This window comes from Saimiri boliviensis, chromosome 11, assembly GCF_048565385.1.
Source record: "Saimiri boliviensis isolate mSaiBol1 chromosome 11, mSaiBol1.pri, whole genome shotgun sequence".
Taxonomy (NCBI): domain Eukaryota; kingdom Metazoa; phylum Chordata; class Mammalia; order Primates; family Cebidae; genus Saimiri; species Saimiri boliviensis.
Genome location: NC_133459.1, coordinates 97,269,630 through 97,297,616, shown reverse-complemented (window position 1 = coordinate 97,297,616; position 27,987 = coordinate 97,269,630). Strand labels below are relative to the sequence as shown.

The following is a 27,987-nucleotide window of genomic DNA, read 5'->3' as shown; positions in this document are numbered from 1 at the left end:
CGCCCGGCCGTCTCTCTCTCTTTTTTTTGAGAGAGAGCATCTCTGGAGTACAGTGGCACAATCATGGCTCACTGCAGCCTTGACCTCTCAGGCTCAAGCAATCCTCCTATCTCAGCCTCCCAGGTAACTGGGATTACTGGCACATACCACCAGGCCTGGCTAATATTTCTATTTTTGTAGAGACAGGATCTCGCCATGTTGCCCAGGCTGGTCTTGAACCCCTGGGCTCAAGCAGTTCATCTGCCTCAGCCTCCCAAGGGTTGTGATTACAGGTGTGAGTAACCATGCCCAGCCTAGTCTATTTTGAGATAAATGTCTGAAACTTAAAAAATTTGTATAAAGATGACTGGCTGCAGTGACTCACACCTGTAATCCTAGCATTTTGAGAGGCTGAGGTGGGTGAATCATGAGGCCAGGGATTTGAGATCCGCTTAGCGAACATGGTGAAATCCTGTCTCTACTAAAAATACAAAAAATTAGCCAGGCGTGGTGGTAGGTGCCTGTAATCCCAGCTACTCAGGAGGCTGGGACAGGAGAATCACTTGAACCCGGGAGGCAGAGGTTGCAGTGAGCCGAGATCGCACCACTGCACTCCAGTCTGGGCTAAAGGACAATACTCCGTCTCAAAAGAAAAATAATTTAGGAACAAAGAGCCAATGATTTTTAAGCAAAAGAATGACTTTTAGATTAATTATTGGGGAAGATTACTTTGCTACCAGCTTTGAGGATTAACTTGTAGAAAAAGAAAGTTTACAAGGAGAACAAGGAAGAGACTATTCCCATGATTCAGAGATGAGGAGGACCTGAATTCACGACAGGTGGCAGTGAATACAGAGATCAGGATTAGTGTGCCATTTCCAAAGTAAATGAATAGGATTTGGTGACCAGTTGGATGTAAGGATTAGAGAAGAGTCAAGGACAACAAGTCAAGTCTGAGAATCTTGCAGAGCATCCAGGTGGAGCTGTCAGTTGCAATACTGCTGGGGAGAGAGATATGGCTAAAGATACAGATTAGTGAGCCATCCACTTCATCGGTGGTAATTAAAGGCTATGGGAATGGATTGCTCAGATTAGCTGGCCCAAAACAGAGCCTTAGGGAACACCAGCATTCAAGCAATGGACAGAAGAAGAGAAATAGCCCATAAAAGTACAGAGAAAGATGGGGAGGCGGGGAACAGGTAGGAAGATAATTAAAATGCTAAACAGAAAGCAATAAATACCATAAAAAAGGTACAAACAAAGTAATGTGGGAGTTCAGAGGAGGATTACAACTTAAACTTTCCGAGTCTCTGTTAACTCATCTGTAAAATTAGGTTGGACTAAGTGATCTCTGAAGTCACATTTGTCTGTAAACCTTTGAATCTGTTCAATATCTACGATGTGCCCATTAATGTGGTAGATGCTGTGGAAAGAAAGGCACAACCCCTACTTTAGAAGAACTTTCTTTTTTTTAGCTTTTTGTTTATTTTAAGAGACAGAGTCTTGCTCTATCACCCACGCTGGAGGGCAGTGGTGCAATCCTAGCTCACTGAAGCCTTGAACTCCTGAGCTTAAGTGATCCTTCCACTTCAGCCTCCCAAGTAGCTGGGGGTTACACACATGCATAACCATGCCTGGTTAGGAGAATTTTCAGTCTACTGGGGAGCTTAGTCTATACACAGCTACTGAAACAAAACAAAACAAAAAGTGAACAAACAAAACCCACTGGAGATGGAGATCATTTATAATTAAGGGTTGAATTTTCTGGCATAGCCTGTGGGCTGCAATCCAGAGAAGGAAGTTGTGATAATATGTGTATAGAAGCTTCGTGGAGGAAGAGAGTGGACCTGAGCTAGATTTAGACAGAGAAGAATAACGTGGGCAGAAATAAAGGTGTGAGTTCACTTACCTGACTGAACTTGAAGATCTCAGTTGGGAATTCGTGGGAAGTAAGGTTTTAGATAGGTAGCCTAAGGCTTACCTTACCAATCAACTTATATAACTAGTTGAGGCTTAGAATAGACATGGAAGCAGTGGCGAGCTACTGTAGGGTGTTGGGCAGGTTTGTGATGTTTATGATATGGGATATAATAGCTATTTTTATTGCACAAAATGTCTATCGTTATGTTTTCCCATGCCAATTTCACCCTCTAGTGGCTTCTGTGGTGTGCTGCCCAGATCATCCCCCTCCAGGTCCTTCACGCCCCAGGTTCTGGGAGAGTAGATGGCTGGCAATTCTCAGCTAAGTCCTTCTCCAGGACTGAGCTGAAGAGAACCACTTTGCCTAATGTCCCACCACTTTACCAGGAGCAGCGCACATTAATGACGGGTTGATGAGCTTTGCAAAGGCCCAACCTTCCCATCCCAGGTCAGAGAAACCTTGAAGTGTCATCCCAGCTCCAGAACCTCTGCGGGGATTGGCTGAGGCCTTTGTTGCAAATGCAGCAGTTCGTCTCCTGCTCGATCCTGCTTCCTTTGCTCTCAACAGGTGTTGATCCCAGGAATACTTTCTAACAAACTTCCTACATTCGAATTTCCGTCTCAAAGTTTATTTTCTGGGGAATCAAACGGAAACATTCATGATAATTATAGTTTTCACTCAATTTTTCATCTATCCTGCTTAACAATTTAACTGTAGAAACATTTTGTGAGCCCAGATTTTGGTTTGAGGAATGTTATTCAACAGTTTTGACATTTGTAGTTTAGAACACCAAGATCTACCTTTTATAAAACTTGCACTCTCTAAAATCACACACCCATCTTGGCACTATACATCAATTCAGTTTTTGTGAAGACAGTAGAAGCCACAAACAGCTAAGCCTACATAAGGAATATAAATCCAAAAGAAAATAACGAATTGGTGGTAACTATGTCTTAGCGGGATATACCATTGGTTAATGGAGTGCATTGCTCAGTGTCTTGTATAGTAATACCGTTGGACACACGAGGTACTTCACAAAGGTAGTCCACAGCTGGAAATTTTAGAGTGTTTTTTTTTTTTTCCTCACTTATCTAAAATATCTTAATCTATATCATTGGCGCTTAGTACCACTTAAAAAAAAATCACCAACTATGACACTATCAGACAGCTCTCAGCTAAGTACATTACTCTCTTTTACTTTAAAAGCTCCACGAACAAAGTTCGGAAATTTAAAACTTGGAACAAAAATGGGAAAAAACAATTGTAAAGTTGGTGGTAATCAAGTGATCAGCATTGTTAGAATGGTTACCTCAGAGTGGTCAGAACATCAAAGTACCCCTGCCAAAAATCTTGCTAAGATAATTGGTCTGGTAGCTTTGAAGAGGGAAAGATCCAGGGTGATAAATGGGAAATTGGCCATCTCTATTTCCAACAGCCTATGTCCTTTTCAGATTTTTTATTAATTTTTTTTTAAGGCAAGGTCTTGCTTTGTTGCCCAGGCTGGAGTGCAGTGGCATGATCATGGCTCACTGTAGCCTTGAACTCCTGGGCTTAAGCGGTCCTCCCATCTTGGTCTTCCTAGTAGTTGGGATTATGGGCATGAGCCACCCCTCCCAGTACCTACATCACTTTTTTGTCCTTATGATGTTGGTTTTTAAAAATATTCTTTCCTTTGTTTGCAAAGGGCAAAAATAAAAACATAATAAAAAATAAAGTAGGCCGGGCGCGGTGGCTCACGCCTGTAATCCCAGCACTCTGGGAGGCTGAGGTGGGTGGATCATGAGGTTAACAGATCAAGACCAACCAGGTCAACATGGTGAAACCTCGTCTCTAATAAAAATACAAAAATTAGCTGGGCATGGTGGCGCGCGCCTGTAGTCCCAGCTACTCAGGAGGCTGAGGCAGGAGAATTGCTTGAACCCGGGAGGCGGAGGTTGCCGTGAGCTGAGATCGCACCATTGCACTCAGCCTGGGTAACAAGAGCGAAACTCCGTCTCCAAAAAAAAAAAAAAAAAAAAGAAAGAAAGAAAAGAAAACAAAAGTAAAATGTCCTTTCCTCAACACGATTAGCAGATACAGTTTTAGAGACAAATAACATTCAGTGCTCACTGCAATTACCAAGTTTTTAACATGGAAATAGATGGGTTTATATGGCATTCTTTAGATTACAACAAATTCTGTAAAGGGAAATATATTGAAAATTCTGGGTCTGTAATTGACAGATTGCCAAAGAATAAATTATATCCTGTGCTGTAATTACGTATTCAACAATAATGAATGCTAGGAGAAAATAGCAAAGTAGTAATTATACCAATTACAATTGATTAGTTGGTATTAACATAAAAAGATGTGCTTATTGTTATACTCTATTATGTCACAAAAGGCTCTGATGTATTAAAGATATTTGATTCCTTTATAAAGTCCCTTTCTATAATTGACTAAACTCAATGAGTTTGAAAGGAAACTGGGAATTTGTATAATTACTCATGATAAAATTTTATTATGTTACAATTTTCATTGTTTTATGCTGCCGTAGCGTCCAGTTTTCGAATCTGTTTTTCCTGTGGTATTGGTATACTAGCACTGCATTTTCAAAAATGGAACAAAGTAATCCAGAATAACTGTAATAACTGGAACGCATAAATGTCCACTATTGTTTATTTTTTGCTAGAAATTGAGATTCAAGGTGGCAAGATAATTGCTACTCTGTATAAAGTAGAGCTCTGTTTCTTTATAAATCTCCAAAGTGTGAATTTGACAATTTAGCAGGACAAGTTGATTATTTTAGACTCTTCTGGTGAGTTAGACGCACTTCATAATTTTAACAATAGAAGTCTATGTGAAATTAAACTCTGAAAAAAATGCAAGGATCTTTCAATATATGAAACACCAGAGTACATTTAATTATCTCCATTTTCTCAAGTCAGGTAATGGAGAGCAGACAGGTACACATTGCTGCTGCATGGGTAATTAATTTTAATTTTTAATGACCTTCTGCCCTCTAGGGCCAAACAGGAATACGACAGGAAATAAGCAGGCCCTCTTTTAAAAGTAGGAGGTGAGCATAACAGATTACATACCAAAAAGATCTTGAAACTTAGTGAAAACCACAAAATAGAAAATAAGCCAAATAACATTTAAGTGTGATGAAGGAGATGCTCTTAGGGCCAGTTTTAGTGAGTGGTAAAATTTAGTTGTAATTATAAGCAAAGGTCTAATATATATGGCCATTAACAGAACTCAATTTAAGACTAAGTTGTACACACATCAACAGTGTATTCCTTTGAAAGCATTTAGTTGTGTGGTGTGAGGAAGAAGGGAACACTGAACTAAGATGAAGCTCAGCTTTTTATTATCCTGAATTATATACTCTTAAAGTCCATATCCAGATTACTTGACCAAACTCCTTTAAGACCTAGAGAAAAAAAATGTACATTAGAGAAACTGTTGGCTGAGTGTGGTAGCTCACACTTGTAATCCTAGCGCTTTGGGAGACCGAGGTGGGTAGATCACTTGTGCCCAGGTGTTTGAGACCAGCCTAAGCAACACGACAAAATCCCATCTCTACAGAAGACCAGAAAAATTAGCTGGGTGTGGTGGTGCCTGCTTGTAATCCCAACTACTCCAGAGGCTGAGGAAGGATGACTTAAGCCCAGGAGATTGAGGGTGCAGTAAGCTGAGATTGGCCACTACACTCTAGACTGCACAACGTAGTGAGACCCTGTCTCAAGAAAAAAAAAAAAAAAAAAAGACTTCAGGTTGGTAAAATGTGGTAATTAAAAGCAGGATTTGCAAGTTGCACACATCAATTCAGTTCCTATCTCATTGGACATAACCTAGTCACATAGCATATGTACTGGGCAGTTAGTTTTCAGTTGAGCATCCATATGCCCAGCTAAAACTTCTATTATTATAGGAGAAAATAACAAAGATGGCCGGGCGCGGTGGCTCAAGCCTGTAATCCCAGCACTTTGGGAGGCCGAGGCGGGTGGATCACGAGGTCAAGAGATCGAGACCATCCTGGTCAACATGATGAAACCCCGTCTCTACTAAAAATACAAAAAATTAGCTGGGCATGGTGGCGCGTGCCTGTAATCCCAGCTACTCAGGAGGCTGCGGCAGGAGAATTGCCTGAACCCAGGAGGCGGAGATTGCGGTGAGCCGAGATCGCGCCATTGCACTCCAGCCTGGGTAACAAGAGCGAAACTCCGTCTCAAAAAAAAACAAAAAAAAAACAAAGATGATCTTGAATATGTACAATATATTTAGAAAGTTATTAAAAACTGAAGGTTTTGGCTGGGTGTGGGGGTTCAAGCCTGAAATCCCAGCACTTTGTAAGGCTGAGGTGAGTGGATCACCTGAGGACTGGAGTTCGAGACCAGCCTGGCCAACATGGCAAAACCCTGTCTCTACTAAACATACAAGTACTAATCCGCCATGGTGGCATGTGCCTGTAGTCCCAGCTATTCGGGAGGCTGAGGCAGGAGAATTGTTTGAACCTAGGAGGTGGAGGTTGCAGTGAGCAGGTATTGCACCACTGCACTCCAGTCTGGGTGCAGAGTGAGACCTTGTCTCAAAAAACAAAAAACTGCAGAGTTTTATTTAAAACAGGGGTCTCACTATGTTGGTCACAAGCTGATCTCAAACTTCTGGGTTTCAGCGATCCTCTCACCTGAGCCTCATATTAAAGTGTTGGGATTACAGGTGTGAGCCACTGTGCCCAGCTGAAAACTGCAGATCTTAAAAGTTACAGTGAATAACAAATTAGCCCACATCTCTCGACAAACTACACCACCAAGCATATTGACTTTTATGGTTATTTCCCAGCACAAACTATGAAAAGACAGACTATCCCCGTTCTCCATTACTGAAATTATGCCATGATAACTATAACCTATTTTTTCTTTTCTTTTTTCTTTTTTTTTTTGAGACGGAGTCTCCCTGTCGCCCAGGCTGGAGTGCAGTGGTGTGATCTTGGCTCACTGCAACCTCCGCCTGTTGGGTTTAAGCAATTCTCCTGCCTCAGCTTCTTGAGTAGCTGAGATTACAGGTGTGCACCACCATGCCCAGCTAATTATTGTGTTTTTAGTAGAGATGAGGTTTCATAATGCTGGTCAGGCTGGTCTTCAACTCCTGACCTTGTGATCCATTTGCGTTGGCCTCCAAAAGTGTCAGGATTACAGGCATGAGCCACTGTGCCTGGCTATATTTTTCTCTTTTAAAAAAAATTCCTAGGGTGAAGTTGGGTGAGCTACTTATCATACTGGAAGTGAAAGGGGTGATCTCTCTTTTATTTTATCGAGACGAGGTCTATGTTGGCCAAGTTGGTCTTGAACTGCTGGCCTCAAGTGATTCTTTCCCCTCAGCCTCCCCAAGTATTAGGATTACAGGCGTGCCAAGGGGTTGCCTCTTAACCCAGGTAAAATCCAGAGTATAACAGACATGGTATCTTTTTTTTTTTTTTTTTTTTTTTTTTTTAGACGGAGTTTCGCTCTTGTTGCCCAGGCTGGAGTGCAATGGCGCGATCTCAGCTCACCGCAACCTCCGCCTCCTGGGTTCAGGCAATTCTCCTGCCTCAGTCTCCCGAGTAGCTGGGATTACAGGCACGCGCCACCATGCCCAGCTAATTTTTAGTATTTTTAGTAGAGACGGGGTTTCACCATGTTGACCAGGATGGTCTCGATCTCTTGACCTCGTGATCCACCCGCCTCGGCCTCCCAAAGTGCTGGGATTACAGGCTTGAGCCACCGCGCCCGGCCGACATGGTATCTTTATCTGCCTACTTCCTCTCCTGATAGAAGCACCATCCTATCTTACTCTGGGTAAAAGACCCTTCTTTTAATATTAGAGATATTACTCTAATCTAATCAACTGCCAAGTATGGTACTCTACCCTTAATTCTACAGATCAATACCTGGCCAATCACAGTGCTCCCAAGTCCTAGCTATACTTCTGAATCTAAGGACTGAACATGAAATTTAGAGCACATCAATCAATCAAAATCCTCTGGAATAATATGTACTGATATATTTGCTTTCTTCTAAGGCTGCTAAACTGGGATGATGTTAGTCCAGAGCTGCCTGTGGCTTTGGCCTCTAGTATAGAGGAAGCCTATTTGTAGGAGACAATATGGCCAGAAGGAGAAACAGAGATGAAAAACAGGATGACATGAGATCTCTAGAATGATTTTTAAAATTTTATTTATTGAAAAAAAACTTTTTTTGAGACAGAGTCTCACTCTGTCACCCAAGTTGGGAGTATGGCTGTGTGATCATAACTCACTGCAGCCTCAAACTCCTGTCTGAGCCTCCCCAAAGCACTGGGATTACAGGCATGAGCCACCATGCCCAACTGGAATCCTTGGATTTAGTTGATGATGCAGCTAGTTCCACTTCTGTGCTTACAAATTAAATGAACCAATAAATCCCTCTTTACTGCTTAAGATAGTTTTGGTTAGCTTTCTGTCACTTGCAAATAAGAGTTCTAACATGCATAAATACATTCCTAAGAACAGAGGAAGCAAAGGGGATCTAACGTAATAAATGTTAGTCCTCAGGGTGGAAAGCAGGGTACAACAGAAATAGAAACTTCTGCTCATAAATAGGTTTACAGAGTGTCCCATTAGTCCATCTTATTTTTGATTCCATGGTATCCAACAAATTTCTACTGAAATTAAATGAAATGTTGTTTCCGTGTTCTTCTAGCACTAAATAAAAATAGTACCTTGAGTGGCAATCTTATGAATAATTTTCATTTTCTTTTTTTTTTTTTTGAGACGGAGTTTCGCTCTTGTTACCCAGGCTGGAGTGCAATGGCGCGATCTCGGCTCACCGCAACCTCCGCCTCCTGGGTTCAGGCAATTCTCCTACCTCAGCCTCCTGAGTAGTTGGGATTACAGGCACACACCACCATGCCCAGCTGATTTTTTGTATTTTTAGTAGAGACGGGGTTTCACCATGTCGACCAGGATGGTCTCGAACTCTCGACCTCGTGATCCACCCGCCTCGGCCTCCCAAAGTGCTGGGATTACAGGCTTGAGCCACCGCGCCCGGCAAGCTTCATTTTCTTTTTACCTGTATTTTCTGAATTGCCTATAATAAACATAAGTAGATTTTTCACCATTTTAACTCAAACATTTATCATGACTCTTCACCAATTATTGTACTAGTTTCCTATCAGTGCTGTAGCAAATTGTTATAAAGTGGGTGGCTTAAAGCAAAACATATTTACCATCTTAGTTCTGGATGTCAGAATAAAGCGGGTCTGCAAAGCAGTTCCTCCTGGCCAACACTCTGATGGGAGATTTGTTTCCTTGCCTTTTCCAGTTTCTAGACACCACCTGCATTCCTCGGCTCCTGGCCTGCTTCCTTCATCTTGAAAACCAGCAGGTTAGCATCTTTTCTCCTCTCTAACCCTCCACCTTCTACCTCCCTCTTATAAAGACCCTTGGGATTACACTGATCTACCAAAATCATCCGGGATAATCTCACTTTAAGAACCTTAATCACATGTGCAAAGTTCCTTTTCCCATGGAAAGTAACACATTAATAGATTCCAGGGATTAAGATCTGAACATCTCTAAGGGGCCATTTTTCAGCCTTCCACAACTATCTACATGTAAATGAATATGAAAGGTAATTAATATAGAAACTGTGAAGTAAACACAGCCTACCTTTGTAAAGAAAAGGCACAATTTCAATGGTTGAATGAAAGCCCCTGGGGAAAAATACGCTGGTCTGGCTTCAGCTTCCCTGACAGTCACGAAGCCTATTCTGGGGAAGTGAGGGCACAAAGTTTCAAGTGATTTCTCGGAAACAAAGGGCTTAATATTGTTGGAGTTTCTGGCCAGGCTGGAATGCACATTTGGCAGGCCTAAGGTCAGGGATGAACTCCTATGAATTTCCTACTTGTAAGCTCTCCAAGAGTAGGTACATAGTAGAACATTTCCAGAAGGTCAAGGAAGGAACAGGAACTTCATCAGAACGTGGTCTTGGGAACTTGGGAGGAAGGGTGGGAGTGGGGCAATAGAGAAAAGACTACAAACACCGCGCAGCATATACTGCTTGGGTGATGATGTACCAAAATCTCACAAACCACCACTAAAGAACTTACTCATGTAACCAGCCACCACCTGTACCCCAATAACCTGTTGGGCGGGGGATGAACATGGTCAGACTGTGGGCCAGTTTCTCCTGGGGTCTTTCTCAGTGTAAAATGATGGTACAATGATAGCAGTCATCTTTGTGATGACAGCTCTCATGAACCAGTGTTCCAATCTGAACCAGTTGCCTTCTATGGCGCGTACAGATATAATCCCAAGAGCCCTTCCCCAAGCTCTTTGGAAGAGTCCCGTCACTGCTTCCGCATCCCTCAACCAGCCCCTTGACAAATGATATTCAGGAAGAAAATGCTTTTGAGCTCTCATCTGTCTCAAAGCATCTTTATTCCCTAATCTGCTATAAGCCAAGGGTTAGGGAATAAAGATATTTTGAGACATATGAGAGCTCAAAAGCATTTACTTCTGGAATATAATTTGTCAAGGGTTATAGAGACATACAGGCTTATAGAGAGCCTAACTCTTGGCTACGTTAAGTTTTAGGTTGGAAATAACTTTTTGTAAGAATTCCAAAGGCATTTCTCTATTATCCTCTTTCTAGCTTCCAAAGATGCTGTTGAGAAGCTTGAAGACATTTTGATTCTTGATCCTTTATATGTAACATTATATGTAACAATCTGCGCCTCCTCCTACCCCTACATGCTTACAGAATCTTTCTGTTCTTGGGTGTTCTTGTATCTCACAAATAAATGCTCTGGAGTTGGTCTATTTTCATCCATTGTGCTGTGACCTTTTGACTCTGGAAATTCTATCTATCAATCAGTTATGGGAAATTCTTAATTACCTTGATGACTTCCTCCCTCCTGTTCTCTCTCAACGTTATTCGGCTACTGACTTTCCAGACTGGTCCTCCTATTTTCTCTTTGCTGTTTTTCATGTTTGTCTTTTTTGGCTCCACTTTCTGTAAGTTTGTCAACTTTAATTCCTAACTTTTCCATTGAATTTTAACTTCTGCTACCGTATTTTTAAATTTCTAAGAGCTGTTTTGTTCTGTTTCTTAATAAAATAGCATCTTGTATATTATTATGGCTGTAATATCTTACCTATCTGAGGATATACTTTTTTCTTTTTTGAGACAGGGTCTGGCTCTGTCACCCAGGCTGGAGTGCAGCGTCACAATCACAACTCATTAAAGGCTTGAACTCCTGGACTCAAGCAATCTTCCTGCCTCAGCCTCCCAAGTAGCTGGGACTACAGGCACACACCACCATGTCTGGCTAGCTTATGTATTTTTTGTAGAGATATGGGTCTCACTATGTTGTCCAGCCTGGTCTCAAATTTCTGAGCTCAAGTTATCCTCCCACCTTGGCCTCCCAAAGTGCTGGGACTTACAGGCATGAGCCACCACATCCAGCCTGAGGATATAGTTCAAAAAAAAAAAAAAGTTTTCTTATCGCACCATGTTTTCTCCATAGTCTTTGCCAGATTTGCTTTGCTCCTTGTCTTTCACAATGTAGAACTGCCTTATATGGTGATCCTCAACTGTCTGTTCATGTTTAAAAGTGGGGAGCTAAAACACGGTTTAGAAGCTGTGTTGGTCTGGTAGGGGGTGGTTTGTTGAGCCTCTCTGCTCCACGTCCTGGCTTGGTCATTTGTTGGGAAACTCAATTTCAACAACTTTAGTAGGTCTTTTCTCTTAGGCTGGTCAAATTCTCCACAAGACTCTTCCAATTTCCTTCTGAGAGGCCGAGGGTGGGAAATGAAGAGATGGAGGAACATGTTCAGTATGCATTCATTCCCATAATCCCTGTCTTCAACACAGAAATGTGGCTCTCAATTGTCTTAACGTACCTTCAAAAGTACCACTTATTACTGTCATAGATCAAAATGTTATAGGTTTATTTTGTATTACAATGCTGAACATCTTTTCACATTTTTCAAAATTGAAAAATTTTTATATTTTTCAATTTACATTTATTAATTATTGAGATGAACATTTCTCAATAATTTTAGTCAGTCTTTACACATCAAGACTATCTCACTTCCTTGTTTTGAGACAGGGTCATGCTGTCGCCCAGGGTGGCATACAGTGTCATAATTACAGTTTATGGTAGCCTTGAACTCCTGGACACAAGTGATCCTCCTGCCTTGGCCTCCCAAAGCATTACAGGCATGAGCCACCACACCTTTTGATATGTTGCAAATATTTGTTCTGAATTGGGCAGGAATCTTTTATACAATTTACTTCTTTACAAGTAGAGAAGTAAGAACATTAACTCTGGAGCTGGACTATTGGGTTCAAAACCTGGCTGACATTTTCCATAAAAAAGCTGACACTTTCAGCTATAAAACTTTGGCAAGTTGGCCAGGTGTGGTGGCTCACGCCTGTAATTCCAGCACTTTGGGAGGCTGAGGCAGGCGGACCATGAGGTCAGGAGATCGAGACCATCCTGACTAACACAGTGAAACCCCATCTCTACTAAAAATACGAAAAATTAGCCAGGCATGGTGGCACGTGCCTGTAGTCCCAGCCACTCAGGAGGCTAAGGCAGGAGAATCACCTAAACTGGTGAGGTGGAGGTTGCAGTGAGTCGAGACTGTACCACTGCACTCCAGCCTGGGTGACAGCGACTACAGCTCGAAAAAATAAAAGGAGGCTGAGGCAGGAGAATCACTCGAACCCGGGAAGTGGAGGTTGTAGTAAGCCAAGATTGCACCACTGCACTCCAGCCTGGGCAACAAGAGCAAAATGCCGTCTCAAGAACAAAAAACAAATAAACAACACCGAAAACAACAAAATACTTTGGCAAGTTGTTACTTAACTAGTGTCTGTTATATGTCCGTATATGAGAAAAACAGTAACCACCTCTTGAGGTGTTTGTGAGAACCAAATGATTTTTATTCATATACATCTAGTTCATCTACCTAAAGTGTTCAGAACAGTGTTCAGCACATATTGTTTGATATAACTGTTACCTATGATGATGATGGTAACGATGACTGTACAGTCACTATATTTCTGAAGTCTTGTTTGGTAATCAATAATGTGTTTAGAACTCTCTCTTTATTAGACAAAGTAATAAACCAAAAGTTCCCAACTTCCTGCACATGTTGAAAGCTTTAAATAAGCATCCTTCGATACAAAATATGGCCCCCATGGCTCAAACTTAATTCTATGACATAAAATTATTCTAGAATCGTACTTATTTTGAAAGCCTAAAGATTATTTTTTTAACGGCTAAACAAATACCAACAAGCAAGACATTTTAATTCTGTTGAGATATACAAATAGAATTACTACAGCAGCCCACACATTCTATGATTTCTAAACATTGAAACATCAGTGGTTTTGGGGGAAGATGCTGTTGTCCTTCACAGTTAATTAAAAGCTCAGATGCTTTTTGTGAAAGCCCAACTTTCCTTATACCTGCTACACTGTCTTCTCAGAAATCTTGCCGGATGTTTTCTTTGTTTGCCTCTCCATGTTGCTGCTTAATTTGATAGATTTCATTTTCTAGCTGAACAATTGTCCGTTCAATCTCATAATTCTTACTGACCAGGGATACCCAACTAGAATGGGGGGAAAAAGGAAAAAAATTACTCAATGTAAAATTTCTCGTAGAAGATTTTATCTTAAATGTATATACATGTTTACCTAAGGCCGTAACACTAAGGTTCACTTTTTTTTTTTTTTTTTGAGATGGAGTTTTGCTCTTGTTGCTGGAGTACAGTAGAGCAATCTTGGCTCACTGCAACCTCCGCCTCCTGGGTTCAAGTGATTCTCCTGCCTCAGTCTCTCAAGTAGCTGGGATTACAGGCACACGCCACCATGCCCGGCTAATATTTTGTACTTTTAGTAGAGATGGTGTTTAACCATGTCGGCCAGGATGGTCTCAAACTCAGCTAATTTTTTTGTGCTTTTAGTAGAGATGGCATATCACCATGTTGGCCAGGCTGGTTTCAAACTCCTGACCTCAGGTGCTCCACCTGCCTCAGCCTCCCAGTGTGCTAGGATTACAGGTGTGAGCCACTGCGCCCAGCTTAACTCTCACTTTTAACTTCCCATTTAAAAAAAATCAAGACACAATTGTGGAAAAGTAGGTAAAGGGTTAGCAACTTAAAAGATGATAGATACTCACTTCGACTCCATTTCTCTCAATTTAGATCCAGCTGTGAGTTGCATGTTCTTTCTCTGCCAGTTTAAATCCTGAATATGTTTTCTGTAAAAAATTATTTATACAACCCTATTACATTTTAAACTAAGACCTAAATCAACAGAAAACTCTAACATAAGAAAATATCTTAATCCCATGAGAACAATATTATGTACAGTTATAGGCTAACTGTAGAAATTACCTTTTTTTCTTTTCTTTTTGAGATGGAGTTTTGCTCTTGTTGCCCAGGAGGGAGTGCAATGGCGTGATCTCAGTTCACCACAACCTCTGCCTCCCTGGTTCAAGTGATTCTCCTGCCTCAGCCTCCCAAGTAGCTTGGATTACAGTCATCCACCACCACGCCTGGCTAATTTTGTATTTTTAGTAGAGATGGGGTTTCTCCATGTGGTCAGGCTGGTCTTGAACTCCTGACCTCAGGTGATCCGTTTGCCTCGGCCTCCCAAAGTGTTGGGATTACAGGCGTGAGCCACCATGCCTGGAGACATTACTTTTCTTCTAATGATTTTTTTTATTACAAGTTTCATAAAACGTGCTCATTGTGAGAAAAATCACACACCCACATGAGCACACACAGAATCCAATGCTCAAGTCCCTCCTCCCATACATGTTTCCTTTTTCCTGATAACTGCTGTTGAGTTTTTCGTGAGTGCCCTTTCCTATATGTGTGTGTAGAAATTGGTTTTAAAAATCAGATTATATGTGTTATTCTGCAACTTTTTCCCTCTTAAAAGTGTCTGTCTGCAGACTTAGAAATGGCAAGTGACAGAGATGTTTTCAGACCTCAGGCCTATTTCTCCCCTACTAAAGTAGGGCAAATTATTGCCAGATGTTGAACAAAGAGAGTAGATCAATTGTAATACTTTCATCTGACTGCAGTCTCATTGCTTTTTCCTCCTATTCTGTTTATTAAAGGTTCACTTAAACTTTACTCTGTAATAGGAAAAAACAATTTACCTTAACTTCTGAAGTTCTTTCTGTGCGTGTTCAATCATGTGAACTAGATTTCTGAAGGAAAAGAGGAAAATCAGATTAAAATACATTAAAATCTAACAGTACCAATTAAAAGTGAACTTTTTCAAGGTTTTCTGCTAAAAATTGTATTTATGGGGCTCTGTGCCAAGAAATATGTTGGACACTCCATAATCGAGCACTGTCACCCATGCTGGAATGCAGTGGTGTGATCACGGTTCACTGCAGCCTTCACTTCCCAACCTCAAGTAATCCTCCTGCCTTAGCCTCCCAAGGAGCTGCAATCCTCCCTCCTTGGTCTCCCAAACTGCTAGGATTACAGACATGAGCCACCATGCCCTGCAATCCTCCCTCCTTGGTCTCCCAAACTGCTAGGATTACAGACATGAGCCACCATGCCCTGCTTGATAACTTTGAGTACTTGGGTCACTTTTTTTTTTTTTTTTTTTGAGACAGAGTCTCGCTCTGTTGCCCAGGCTGGAATGCAGTGGTGTGATCTCAGCTCACCGGGAGCCTCTGCCTCCTGGTCAAGTGATTCTCCTGCCTCAGCCTCCCAAGTACCTGGGATTACAGGTGCATACTGTCATGCTTTGCTAATTTTTGTATTTTTTCAGTAGAGATGGGGTTTCACTTATGTTGGCCAGGCTGGTCTTCAACTCTTGACTTCACATGATCCATCTGCCTCAGCCTTCCAAGGTGCTGGGATTATAGGTGTGAGCCACTGCACCCGGCTTTTTTTCTTGAGACAGAGTCTTGCTCTGTTGCCCAAGCTGGAATGTGGTGGCACAATCATAGCAGCCTCACCCTCCTGGGCTCAATCAATCCTCCCACTTCAGGCCTTCAGAGTAGCTCGGATTACAGGAATAAGCCGCTATGTATGAATAATTTTTCTATTTTTTTTTTCTTAAGAGACAGGGATTCATCATGTTACCCAGGATGGTCTTGAACTCCTCCTGGGCTCAAGCAATCTGCCCACCTTGGCCTCCCCTCCAAAGTGTTGGAATTACATGTGGGAGCCACCAAGCACGGCCTTTTGTCACATCTTAAACTGTCATTACTTTTTGTCATAGAGAAGATGGAATATATCTGAGTATCCTCACTTATTTTCTCGACCTCCTTTTATCTCTGTATTTTTGTATATACATTTATCTTGTCATTCTCTCCTCCTGTCTACTGCTAACTAGAGAGAGGTGAGAAAAAGAAAACTGTTGTAGAAGGCTAGAGACTGAGACATCAGCCTGTATTTACATGTGACCTACACACAGGGTAATGATAAACAGACACCAGTCCAGGTCAGCTTTAACTAGCACAGGGGAAAAGTTCAAAAATACAGAGTATCATATGATTATCATTAGGGAATAAAACAACAGGAGATTTTAATCTCTTTTTTAAGTTTAAATAATAGCTTACTGAGATGTAATTCTACATCATATCAATTTCCTCTTAGGGCAGTGGATCGATCACCTATAGGGTCCATTTCAATCCCATCTGGCTTTACTGTGTTCTTGCTCTAGATGTAATTTTGTTCCCTGGCTTTCGTGACTCCAATTTTCTGCTGCTCACCTGAGTTATTCTCTTCCATCTACTGACATGGCCTTGCACTAGCTGCAATTCTCTCAGGAGTCAGTCTTTAAACAGCTGTGGTTCTCCAGGCTTTCCCTCAGGTCAGCCCCTTCTCCTAGGCTTCAACAATCACTCCGCCCTAAGGACTACTGACTTTAGTGCTCTATTCCAGACTTCTAACCACCAACAGGGAGCTTTCCTTTGAATTAGCTCTCCCTGAAAGTTGAGTTTGTCTTCTCCCTTCTCCCACCCTTCCTCTTAAATATACTTTGGTAAAATACAGTACACCTCCTCTAGAGAAGTGCCCACTGAATTTGGAGGAGAAGACAAAATAGGCTCAGGGAAATGGTAAACACTATAGAGCACTTTGTGATCAAACAGAAAACAAGTGATGTGCATAATTATCCTGGGTACAGTTACTCAGAAGAGGGAGACAATACTAGAAGCAGAATTTCAATCAGGGAAGAAGACAAGTAAGCAAATTAGAGCTGATCCCTAAACAAGCTGAATTTGGGTAGACCAGGTAAAGGCAAGGGCAAGTAAAGGCCCAGAGGCAGGATTTAGGATAATCACCAGAGAGAAGTTGAGGTAGTAAGGAAAAGGCCTTGAATACCACGTTAAAAAGCCTGGCCTGACTAGGTGCTCACACCCGTAATCCCAGCACTTTGACAGCCTGATGCTGGAGGATCACTTGAAGCCAGGAGTTCGAGACCTGCCTGGCCAACTTGGTGAAACCCTGTCTCTACAAAAAATAGCCAGGTGTGGTGGCACGCACCTATAATCCCACCTACTCTGGAGGCTAAGGCAGGAGAACTGCTTGAACCTGGGAGGGCTACAGTGAGCTAAGACTGCGGCTCTGCATTCCAGCTTGGGTGACAGAGCAAGATTCTGTCTTTTAAAAAAAAAAAAAAAAAAAAAAAAAAGCTTGGCCTTTACCTTGCAGGTAATAGGGAATTACTAAAGGTTTTCAGGTAAGTTGACAGCAATGTTCTTTTCAATGTAATATTTTTTCCCCTACATCTATGCTCTCCATTCCTGGAATGTTTTCCTTGTTTCCTGCTAAGCATCCCAATTCCAACCTTCTTCAACAACCCTCACTCTTAATGCCCCATCTCTCTCTTTTTTAAGACAGACTACATGTGTGTACCACCATACCTGGCTATTTTTTTTTTTATTGTTTTCTTTTTTGTAGAGACAGGGTTTCACTATGTTGCCCATGCTGGTCTCAAACTCCTGGCCTCAAGTGATCTTCCTGCCTCAGCCTCCCGAAACACTAGGATTACAGGCATGAACCACCATACCTGGCAATGCCCCATCGCTTAACAGCTTAGTTGACAGACTACAGCACACAATGTAGTACTTGCTTCCATACTGCCAAAAATGGACTACTGGTTACTTAGCATAAAACTTCTTGTCTTTCCCATTAGACAAAGCTTCTTAAGAAGAATCACATTTTTCCATTTTGTGAAACAGATTTTTTTTACTGATGTCTCTTAAATTTTTTTTTTGAGACGGAGTTTCACTCTTGTTACCCAGGTTGGAGTGCAATGGCACTATCTTGGCTCACCGCAACCACCGCCTCCTGGGTTCAAGCAATTCTCCTGCCTCAGCCTCCTGAGTAGCTGGGATTACAGGCACGCACCACCATGCCCAGATAATTTTTTGTATTTTTAGTAGAGACGGGGTTTCACCATGTTGACCAGGATGGTCTCGATCTCTCGACCTCGTGATCCACCCACCTCGGCCTCCCAAAGTGCTGGGATTACAGGCTTGAGCCACCGCGCCCGGTTGTCTCTTAAATTTCTTAATCACTCTAATCCCATTCTTTCTTTTTTTCCCTCTTGCTACACACACACAAAACAAACAAAAAAAAACAAAGTTGTAGGCTTCGTAGAGTTTCCCAAATTCTGGATTTTGTCCACTGGATCATTATGTGACTACAAATATTTAACGCATCATTCTGAAGATTTGAGAAACAGTATTTATCATTTTGTGGTTGTGCTTCATTTTATGTAGCTATGTTTCAGGAAACACTCTAATAAAAGCTGTATATACTGTTATGAAGTTCAATGGCCTTTTCCCCTTAAATTGTTAATAGACACCCAGGAAACTTTAGGGCTCAAAGGGGCCATGCAGATAATCTAACCACTGAATTTTATAAGCAAGGAATCCAAATTCTAGATAGGCAATAAGTACTAAAGCTAGGCCGGGCATGGTGGCTCATGCCTGTAATCCTAGCACTTTGGGAGGCCAAGGCAGGTGGATCGCTCGAGGTCAGCAGTTCAAGACCAGCCTGACCAATATGGAGAAACCGCGTCTCTATTAAAAATACAGAAAATTACCCAGGCGTGGTAGTGCATGCCTATAATCCCAGCTACTTAGGAGGCTGAGGCAGGAGAATTACTTGAACCCAGGAGGCAGAGGTTGTGGTGAGCTGAGATCACGCCATTGCGCTGCAGCCTGGTTAAGAAGAATGAAACTGTCTCAAAAAAAACAAAAAAAACAAAAAACAAAAAACAAACAAAAAAACACTCTGGGCTGCTGAGCATGCAGATTCTCAGTTGAGGGTGAACAAGGAGGTGCTTTGCCTTCTTGTTTCAGCTCTCATACAGAAATAACCAGAGGATGAAGCTCAAGCTCCAAGTGTGGGATCTGTTAGTGGGGCAGTTTCAAGAAAGTTGCTTTACATCTCTCAACTTTGTTTTCTCTTTTATAAAATAAAAAAAGAAGTCTACCAGGATGAGTTTATTTTAGGATTTAAGATTTTAATCTATGTGAGAGATATGTATATGTGTACACATGTATATGTACATATTTGCCCTAGGAGAAGCTGTGCAGTATTTGCCAATTCAGTGTTCACAGAACTTAAAGGGCATTCCATACGACTAACGAGAATCAACTGTTTAAGCAATACTTGGTAACATTCTATCAAATGATGCTCTATAAATGGGACCTCAGAACTCATTTTCTTCCATTATACTATAAATGTGGTAGTTTGGTTTAGGTCCTCTTAATACTCTTGAACTTTGAGGTGGGTTTCAAAATAGTGGCCTTTCATATGGGTTGTAGTTCTAGAACACAGTCCCCAAAGTCTAGCTATATCATTATCACACTTCCCGTACCCATACTTTATTTTTTTTTGAGACAGAGTTTCGCTCTTGTTACCCAGGCTGGAGTGCAATGGCGCGATCTCGGCTCACCGCAACCTCCGCCTCCTGGGTTCAGGCAATTCTCCTGCCTCAGCCCCCTGAGTAGCTGGGATTACAGGCACGTGCTACCATGCCCGGCTACTTTTTTTTTTTTTTTTTTTGAGACAAAGTCTCACTCTATCACTTGGTTGGAGTGCAGTGGCGTAATCTCAGCTCACTGCAACTTCTGCCTGCCAGGTTCAAGCAGTTCTCCTGCCCCAGCCTCCTGAGTAGCTGTTAACTACAGGAGCACCACCACACCCGGCTAATTTTTTTGGTTTTTTTTAGTAGAGATATGGTTTCACCATGTTGGCCAGGCTGGTCTCAAACTCCTGACCTCAGGTGACTTACCTGCCTCGGCCTCCTAAAGTGCTAGGATTATAGCAGTAAGCCACTGTGCGGGCATTTTTTTTTTTTTCTGTCTCACTCTGTCACTTAGGCTGGAGTACAGTGGCATAATTTTGGCTTACTGCAACCTTTGCTTCCCAGGCGCAAGGAATTAACATGCCTCACTCTCCTGAGTAGCTGGGATTACAGGCATACGTCACCATGTCCAGCTAATTTTTTGTATTTTTTTCCCCCCCAGAGACAGAGTTTCACCACGTTGGCCAGGCTAGCCTTCAACTCCTAACCTCAAGCAATCCACCTGCCTTGGCCTTCCAAAGGACTGGGATTACTGGCATGTGCCACTGTATCTGGCACCTCTCATACTTTTAAAAAGTACTAAAACTTTGGGTGAGATGGAAAGAAAAGAAAAAAAAAAAAAGAGAAGATTTAAAAAAAAAAATTTCTTACTCATTATATACTTTCCAGGCATTACATCCATGCTGTGACATTAGTTCCAGATTCTCAATTCTAACTGCTTGATGCTCTAACTGAGCCATAGAATTATTTACACATTCTTGCCAGGCAGTAATGTCATTTTTTTGACCAGAGGAAGGGGCTGGAAGCTCATATCTGAAATTAAAAAACAAAATAAAATAAAACCATGTATACTGCCAAGCCTTTACATCTCCTCCCAATAGAACGTCCCATAAGTATAACAACTACAGAAGACTGAGAATGTCAACCTTATAATATTTAATAACATTAAGATGTCAGTAATATATTAAGGGGAAAAGTAGTAGACAAAAACTTCGCTACCATTTTTGTAAAATGCTCACACCCACCCATCCACTAACAAACCCATGCCCTGGTAGAGAAAAAATGGGAGGGGATATGATCCTGTGCTATTCTCTCTTCATACTACCCAGCCCTTTAACACTGCCCCCACCATATAATAACACTGCCCCCCCAACATAATAACACTGCCCCCCCCAACATAATAACACTGCCCCCCCATATAATAAATATCTTTTAGGACTGGGTCTCCCTCTGTCCCCCAGGCTGTAGTGCAGTGGCACAATCTCGGCTTGCTGCAAACTCCATCTCCTGGGGGTCAAGCAATCTACCTACCTCAGCCTTCCAAGTAGCTGGGTCCATGGGTGTGTGCCACCACCGCCAGCTACATTTTGCATTTATTTATTTATTTTTTGGTAGAAATGGAGTTTTGCCATGTTGCCCAGACTGGTCTCAAACCCTTGGATTCAAGCAATCTGTCAGCCTCAGCCCCCCCAAAGTGCTGGGATTACAGGTGTGAGCCACCATGCCTGGCCAACATTGCCAATATTAGCCAGCAAATACATTCTTCACAAATCTCAGCTCATTATTGAGTTACAACGAGCTAAATTTTAATTTCCATTTTAATATTCTTACCGTTTCATACTGAGCAATTCAATTGGTTGTCGAGCAGCCAGCCTTTCAAATTCATTTCTCATTATGTCCGTCTGATGTGTAAATCAGAGAAAGATTTTTAAGATCATGTTGACCATTGAAATGAACAATCACCAAAGAACAGATTTAAGCTACTTAGATATTTATTCTTTATACTACCCATTATAATCAATCACTTTACCTTCCCCTAATTCTTCTCTGGGTTAAATGCTGTCTAGAGTCTGGAACAAAAGAACACACACACACACACACACACACACACACACACACACACGCACACATGCTTCATATTCAGCTTAGGCAGGAAAAATGGCATGTATTAAGGAGCCCACAGAGAAAAGGATTAATCCTAAACCAGTGCTTCTCAATTCCAGCAGCATATCAGAATCAGCTGGACAATGCTATGGTTTGAATATTCATCCCCTCTGAAACTCATGTAGAAACTTAATCCCCAATGTAACAGTATTAAAAAGTGGGGCCTTTAAGAGGTGATTAGGTCATGAAGGCTCAATCTATTCATAGATTAATGAGTTATCCCTAGAGTGGGTCTGCTAAAAAGCCAGCTTGTCTTTTGTGTACCCCACCTTGCCATGTAATGCCCTGTGCTGCTTCAGGACTGTACACCAAGTCCACATCAGCACGAAGGCCCTCACCAGAGGCAGCCAGTGAACCTTAGACTTTCCAGCCTCCAGAAATGTAAGAAATAAATTTATTTTCTTTATATTCACTATCTTCTCTAGCAATTTTACTATTTGCAAGTAAACGTAGTCTAGCTATTCTCCTTTGGCCAACATTTTGGCCAATATCCTATCCCATTTCTGTTCTGTACATTTCCTACCCTAAGTATAAATAACTGCTTAAAATATTCGTTTACAGTAATACTTTGATTATTCTGTGTAATTTTAATTTTCTGAGGGCTTCAACTATCTTAACAATTAGGCTAGAGAATAAGTATCAAAGGCCTTACAGAAGCCTGCATTAATGTTTAAAAGTTTTGTATTAAGCATTTCTTTCTAGAGAAAGCATTTTGCCGGGGCTACTGCTAAATTACACACAATCTTAAGAAAATGTAGTTACTTAGTTTCGTGCAAAAAAACCAGGACATTCTAGGTAGAAAATTCTGCAGTGACAGATAAGGAGTACCAGCTAATAATTAGATAAGAGGCGGTATAAAAATGCAGTATAAGTAGTCTTGAGCCACGTGGCACAGGAGGAACACTTATCTAACTCACATGGTAACTGATAGATCGGGAATTGTAGCTCGACTCTCTCCAAAGACTAAGCCAGTGTTCAGGGAGCTGTCATATAAAAAAAAAAAAATCCCTGCTCATGCAGTAGTCTCATCTCAGCTTTGAGATGTCTTCCTCAACCACCCAACCTAGAGTCACCGTCAGTTTATCACTGTCATATTCTCTGTGCAGTATTTATCAACAATCTGATATTTTCTGATCTATCTATGGTCTGTCTCAACACTCTAGGTTGTAAGGTTCATGAGTATGGACCCTGCCTATCCTGTTCTCCAATACCCAGCATGGAACAGACCTCTGTAAATAGTTGTTAAATGATTTAATGAAAGAGTAATTTCGAGGCAGTTTGAGGAACGGTTAAGGTCTTGGTCAATTAGCCTCTCTAAGCTGCAGTTTTCCCAGCCAAAAAATGGGGATAGCAGGCTGGGCGCAGTGGCTTACATCTGTAATACTAGCACTTTGGGAGGCCGAGGCGGGCAGATTACAAGGTCAGGAGTTTGAGACCAGCCTGGCAATATGGTGAAACCCATCTTTACTAAAAATACAAAAATTGGCAGGGCTTGGTGGCAGGTGCCTGTAGTCCCAGCTACTCAGGAGGCTAAAGCAGGAGAATCACTTGAACCCAGGAGGCGGAGGTTGCAGTGAGGTGAGACTGTGCCACTGCATTCCAGCCTGGGTGACAGAGTGAGACTCCATCTCAAAAAAAAAAAAAAAATGGGGATAGCAAACATCATTATGTAGTGTATAGGGCTGTTTTGTGCACCAAGTCAGACAGTGAGCCCAGTATACATTAGCAACTGTTGCTAAGAAAGGATGCTGGGCATGGTGGTGGCTCACACCTGTAATCCCAGCACTTTGGGAGGCTGAGGCGGGTGAATCACTTGAGGTCAGAGTTTGAGACCAGCCTGGCCACAATGGTGAAACCCCTTCTCTACTAAAAACACAAAAATTAGTTGGGCATGGTAGTGCACGCCTGTAATCCCAGCTACTTGGGAGGCTGAGGCAGGACAATCACTTGAACCTGGGTGGGGGAGAATGCAGTGAGCCTAGGAGTTGCACTCCAGCCTGGGCGACAGAGCAACACTCCGACTAAAAAAAAAAAAGAATGAGCCAGGCGCAGTGGCTCAAGCCTGTAATCCCAGCACTTTGGGAGGCCGAGGAGGGTGGATCACGAGGTCAAGAGATCGAGACCATCCTGGTCAACATGGTGAAACCCCGTCTCTACTAAAAATACAAAAAATTAGCTGGGCATGGTGGTGTGTGCCTGTAATCCCAGCTACTCAGGAGGCTGAGGCAGGAGAATTGCCTGAACCCAGGAGGCGGAGGTTGCGGTGAGCCGAGATTGCGCCATTGCACTCCAGCCTGGGTAACGAGCGAAACTCCGTCTCAAAAAAAAAAAAAAAAAAAAAAATGGATTAATGGCCAGTAAACCAGTAAACTAATTACAGAAGAATCACTCGAACCCAGTTTACTGATTATTTAATACAAAGGTATTTAAGAGGGAGGGGAAAAAACTGGCAAAAGTACTTTAAAAAGTCTGATTGAATGCAATTATTTGAAAGCTTCCGAAATTAGTCCAGTAAGGAGCATCATTGCACTTAGTTCTTAATGTGGTTACCATCTACATGTAGGTAACAATGTATAGAAAAAGCATAGGAAAATATGTTCAAAGGAACAGGTGTCTTCTACTTAAAACTTAACCAAGGCTGGGCATGGTGGCTCACACCTGTATCCCAACACTCTGGGAGGCCAAGGCAGGTAGATCACTTGAGGCAAGAAGTTTGAGACCAGCCTGGCCAACATGCTGAAACCCTGCCTCTACTAAACATACAAAAATTAGCCAGGCATGGTGGCAGTCACCTGTAATCCCAGCTACTTGGGAGGCTAAGGCAGGAGCATCACCTGAGTTCGGGAGGTTGAGGTTGCAGTGAGCCGAGACGGCACCACTGCAATCCAGCCTGGGTGACAGAGCAAGACTACATCTCAAACAACAACAGCAGCAACAAACTTACTAACAATTTTTTCATGTTACTTTAATGTTAATATTGTCTTTTTATATTTTCTTTGCGACAGGATCTTGTTCTGTTGCCAGACTGGAGTGCAATGGCATGATTGTGGCTCGCTGTGGCAGCCTGTAACTCAAGCAATCCTCCCACCTCAAGCAGTTCTCCCCCTACCTCAGACTCCTGAGTAGCTGAGACTACAGGTGCATGCTACCATGCCTGGCTAATGTTTTCATTTTTCTTTTGTAGAGACAGGGTCTCACTATGTTCCCCAGGCTGGTCTCAAGTGATCCTCACACCTCGGCCTCCTAAAGTGCTGGGATTACAGGTGTGAGCCACCACACCCAGCTAAATACTGCCTTTTCATACCATAATCCTTAAATAAATAAATGGGAGTAATGGGGGAGAAAACCTCCAAGCTATACATATTGAAATACTTGAATCCAGTAATTTAGAAATAATATCTTACATTTCATTTAACTAATTAGCCCCTAACTAGAATCTTGGGTGTATTTCAAGGTTATACATTTAAAATAGTTATCTACTCACTGTGTGGAGTAGAACAGCATCTGACTCCCTAGGCATGCATAGGCACTTCTTTCTTTTCTTTCTCTTTCTCTCTTTTTCTTTTGAATTTTGAGATGGGGTTTCACTCATGTTGCCCAGGCTGGAGTATAATGACACAATCTTGGCTCACTACAACCTCCGCCTCCCGGGTTCAAGCGATTCTCCTGCCTCAGCCTCCCGAGTAGCTGGGATTACAGGAATGCACCACTGCACCGACTAATGTTTTGTATTTTTAGTAGAGATGTGGATTTCTCCATGTTGGTCAGGCTGGTCTCAAAACTCCCCACCTCAGGTGATCCGCCTGCCTTGGCCTCCCAAATTGCTAGCATTACAGGCATGAACCACTGTGCCTGGCCTGGCACTCCTTTCACTAATCCTCTTGTTCTTATACATACCTCCACTGTAGGTCCTTTACATATTATTACACATTTATACATACTATTGTAAACTTTTTGTTTTATATATCTAGCTTCTCATTGTATTGTATTTTTCTGTATTCAGAAGCCCTATCTTTTGTGAAGAGGATTTTTGTTTTAAAACAAATTTTTTAAAATGTATCTTTTTATCTCTATGATCTCTGAATCTAGAATGGCACCTACCACTTAGAAAGTATCCATATCAGTGAAAGTTCTTGCCTACATTAATCAGAAATGTATTAATAAAAACACTGGAGAGATTATGGAACAAAAGAGAAAGCTGAGAAAAAAGTAGTATACACTTGACTATGATTTGTCCTTTGTCACATTACATACATTTGATAAATATGTAGACTTTAATAGGCAATCAATCTCCAGTGGTTCTAAAGAGCTTAGGTAATTAGGTTTACACCTATTAAAAAACTCTAGATCACCTGCTGTAGAGTGAACCTTGACAGGAGGGGGTCCCTTTGAAAATTTACGCATGGGCCTTATCTCAACTGTAGCCACAAATTTTTGCATTGAGTTCGTGGAGCCCCAGAAAGTCTTCCTATGGATCTTAGAATAAGAACCCCGGAGAAGACTTATCTATCTAGTTGTTTTTAATGGACTGATACCTATATAATAAGTAAGTAGTCGCTATGCAAGCACTAGTTAAAACTGGAATTTAAAAATCACTTTTACCTAGCTAAAGCGCTCAATCCAAAATAAAGGTTCACAGGAATCCTCGTTCGTACTTGGGCTCAAGACATACTTACTTCAAAGGCAGAATAATCCGGGGCTGTCAGGTAGCTCAGGTAGTTCTTAGTAGGTCGGTATCTGCGAGTTTCCTCCTCCACCAGCGCTGCAGCCTAAAAACGAGAATCCGGGCCAGGGTAGAAGCGGCAAATTTTACCACGTTTCCTTCGGTACCCAGCCAGCGAGCAGTGAGTCGACTACACAGACATCCCGCACTCACCGCTTCCCGCACACCAGGAGCTTCATAACCTTGATCAAAATACGGCAGCGCGTCCACCACAACCTCTCCAGCCACCAAACCCGTGCCCGCCATTCTGGAAACCTCAGATTTGGCTGCGTTTTCTTCGTTTGCGTAAACTCAGCTCTGTTTAATAACGCCGGCGCCTGTCGCTGATGTAATCGCGTCTCCTGCGTACTGACGCTGGCGCATGCTCAGTTGCTAATTTTGAAGGCGCGCCCGCCGGGTATCTAGAAATTGCCGGGCTGGCTTGTTTCGGGCGGACGTGACATCACGTCTTGGCTTCTCTGCGTCAGCGGAAGGCCTCAATTTCCTGTCCTCTGCTTGCGGCACTTTTTTGCCTGCGAGTGGCGGCCATCTGAAGTTGGGGCTTTTCGTTCCATCCAAAACATTGATATCTAGAAGGGGAGCCCCTTAACATGTTGGAGGGAACTGGTTGCAGGATTTAGCAGAGAGATAAACTGGTTTCTACCTCTGCTTACTCCCACCTTCTCCCCTTAATCCCTTAATTTTCTCTTCCTCTGTGCTGGACTTTTTTTTTTTTTTTTTTTTTTAAATATACACAGGGTGTGCTTCAGGTGCCCAGGTTTGGAGTGCAGTGGTGCGATCACAACTCACTGCAGCCTCAAAGCCCGGCTCCCCCCGTCTCCCCCCCCCCCCCCACTTCAGCCTCCGGAGTAGCAGGGCCTAGAGGCACACACAACCACGTCTGGCTAATTTTTAAATTTTTTTTGTAGAGATGGAGTTTTCCTATGTTGCCAAGGCTGACCTCAAACTTTCCTCTCCCTTAGGCCTCCCAAAATGTGGGGAATACGGGCGTGAGCCACTGCTCCCGGCGTTATTCCTCTTTTACTTCCTTGTACCCCAACTATCCTTACCCCCCCTGCCCTGAAAACTTTTGCATTGGATAAGTACAGTTCCCAAAGAGACTCTAGAACTGGGCGCCAGTCTCCAATTAAAATTGTGAAGTTTTATGGTCTGTGTATCAAAAGGAACCTCAGTAGCTCCCAAGAGCGAAAGTGATAACTGGCCATAGCACCCAACTTAAAAATCCTGTAATTTTGCCTTTAGGAGTTAACGGTAATAGAATGGCACTCCTCACTGCCTCCTAACCACTGAAGCTGCTGCCCATGCACCTTCTCTGCTGCATGGCT

At 42.3% G+C, this 27,987-nt stretch overlaps 1 protein-coding gene across 4 annotated transcripts; it reads right to left on the bottom strand.

Annotated features, from left to right (window-relative positions):
- Positions 1-44: 44 nt before the first annotated feature.
- Positions 45-27,289, bottom strand: LOC101034025 (BCAS2 pre-mRNA processing factor). 4 transcript variants are annotated; one of them, XM_074381223.1, is made up of 9 exons: positions 26,816-27,015; positions 26,616-26,708; positions 22,857-22,922; positions 21,607-21,677; positions 20,647-20,808; positions 15,086-15,136; positions 14,096-14,176; positions 13,384-13,526; positions 11,607-11,694 (listed from the first exon to the last, which is right to left on the bottom strand). In XM_074381223.1, the coding sequence occupies exons 1-8, from the start codon at positions 26,906-26,908 to the stop codon at positions 13,400-13,402; spliced, it is 744 nt and encodes a 247-aa protein (XP_074237324.1). In that variant the 5' UTR covers positions 26,909-27,015; the 3' UTR covers positions 11,607-11,694; positions 13,384-13,399. The 4 variants fall into 4 exon arrangements, with proteins under 4 accessions (XP_074237323.1, XP_039316886.1, XP_074237324.1 ...); XM_074381222.1 differs by lacking the exon at positions 13,384-13,526 and having other exon boundaries at positions 45-11,694; positions 26,816-27,289; XM_039460952.2 differs by lacking the exons at positions 13,384-13,526; positions 22,857-22,922 and having other exon boundaries at positions 45-11,694; positions 26,816-27,280.
- Between the last annotated feature and the right edge of the window lie 698 nt (positions 27,290-27,987).

Bases quoted from the DNA above. Each gene is read 5' to 3' on its own strand.
- LOC101034025 (XM_074381222.1), bottom strand. From the start codon at position 26,908: ATGGCGGGCACGGGTTTGGTGGCTGGAGAGGTTGTGGTGGACGCGCTG. The intron at 21,678-22,856 runs GTGAGTTAGATA...TTTACACATCAG, and splicing joins CCCGATCTATCAGTTACCAT to ACGGACATAATGAGAAATGA. The intron at 11,695-14,095 runs GTGAGTATCTAT...TCGGCCTCTCAG, and splicing joins TTGAGAGAAATGGAGTCGAA to AAGGAAATTGGAAGAGTCTT.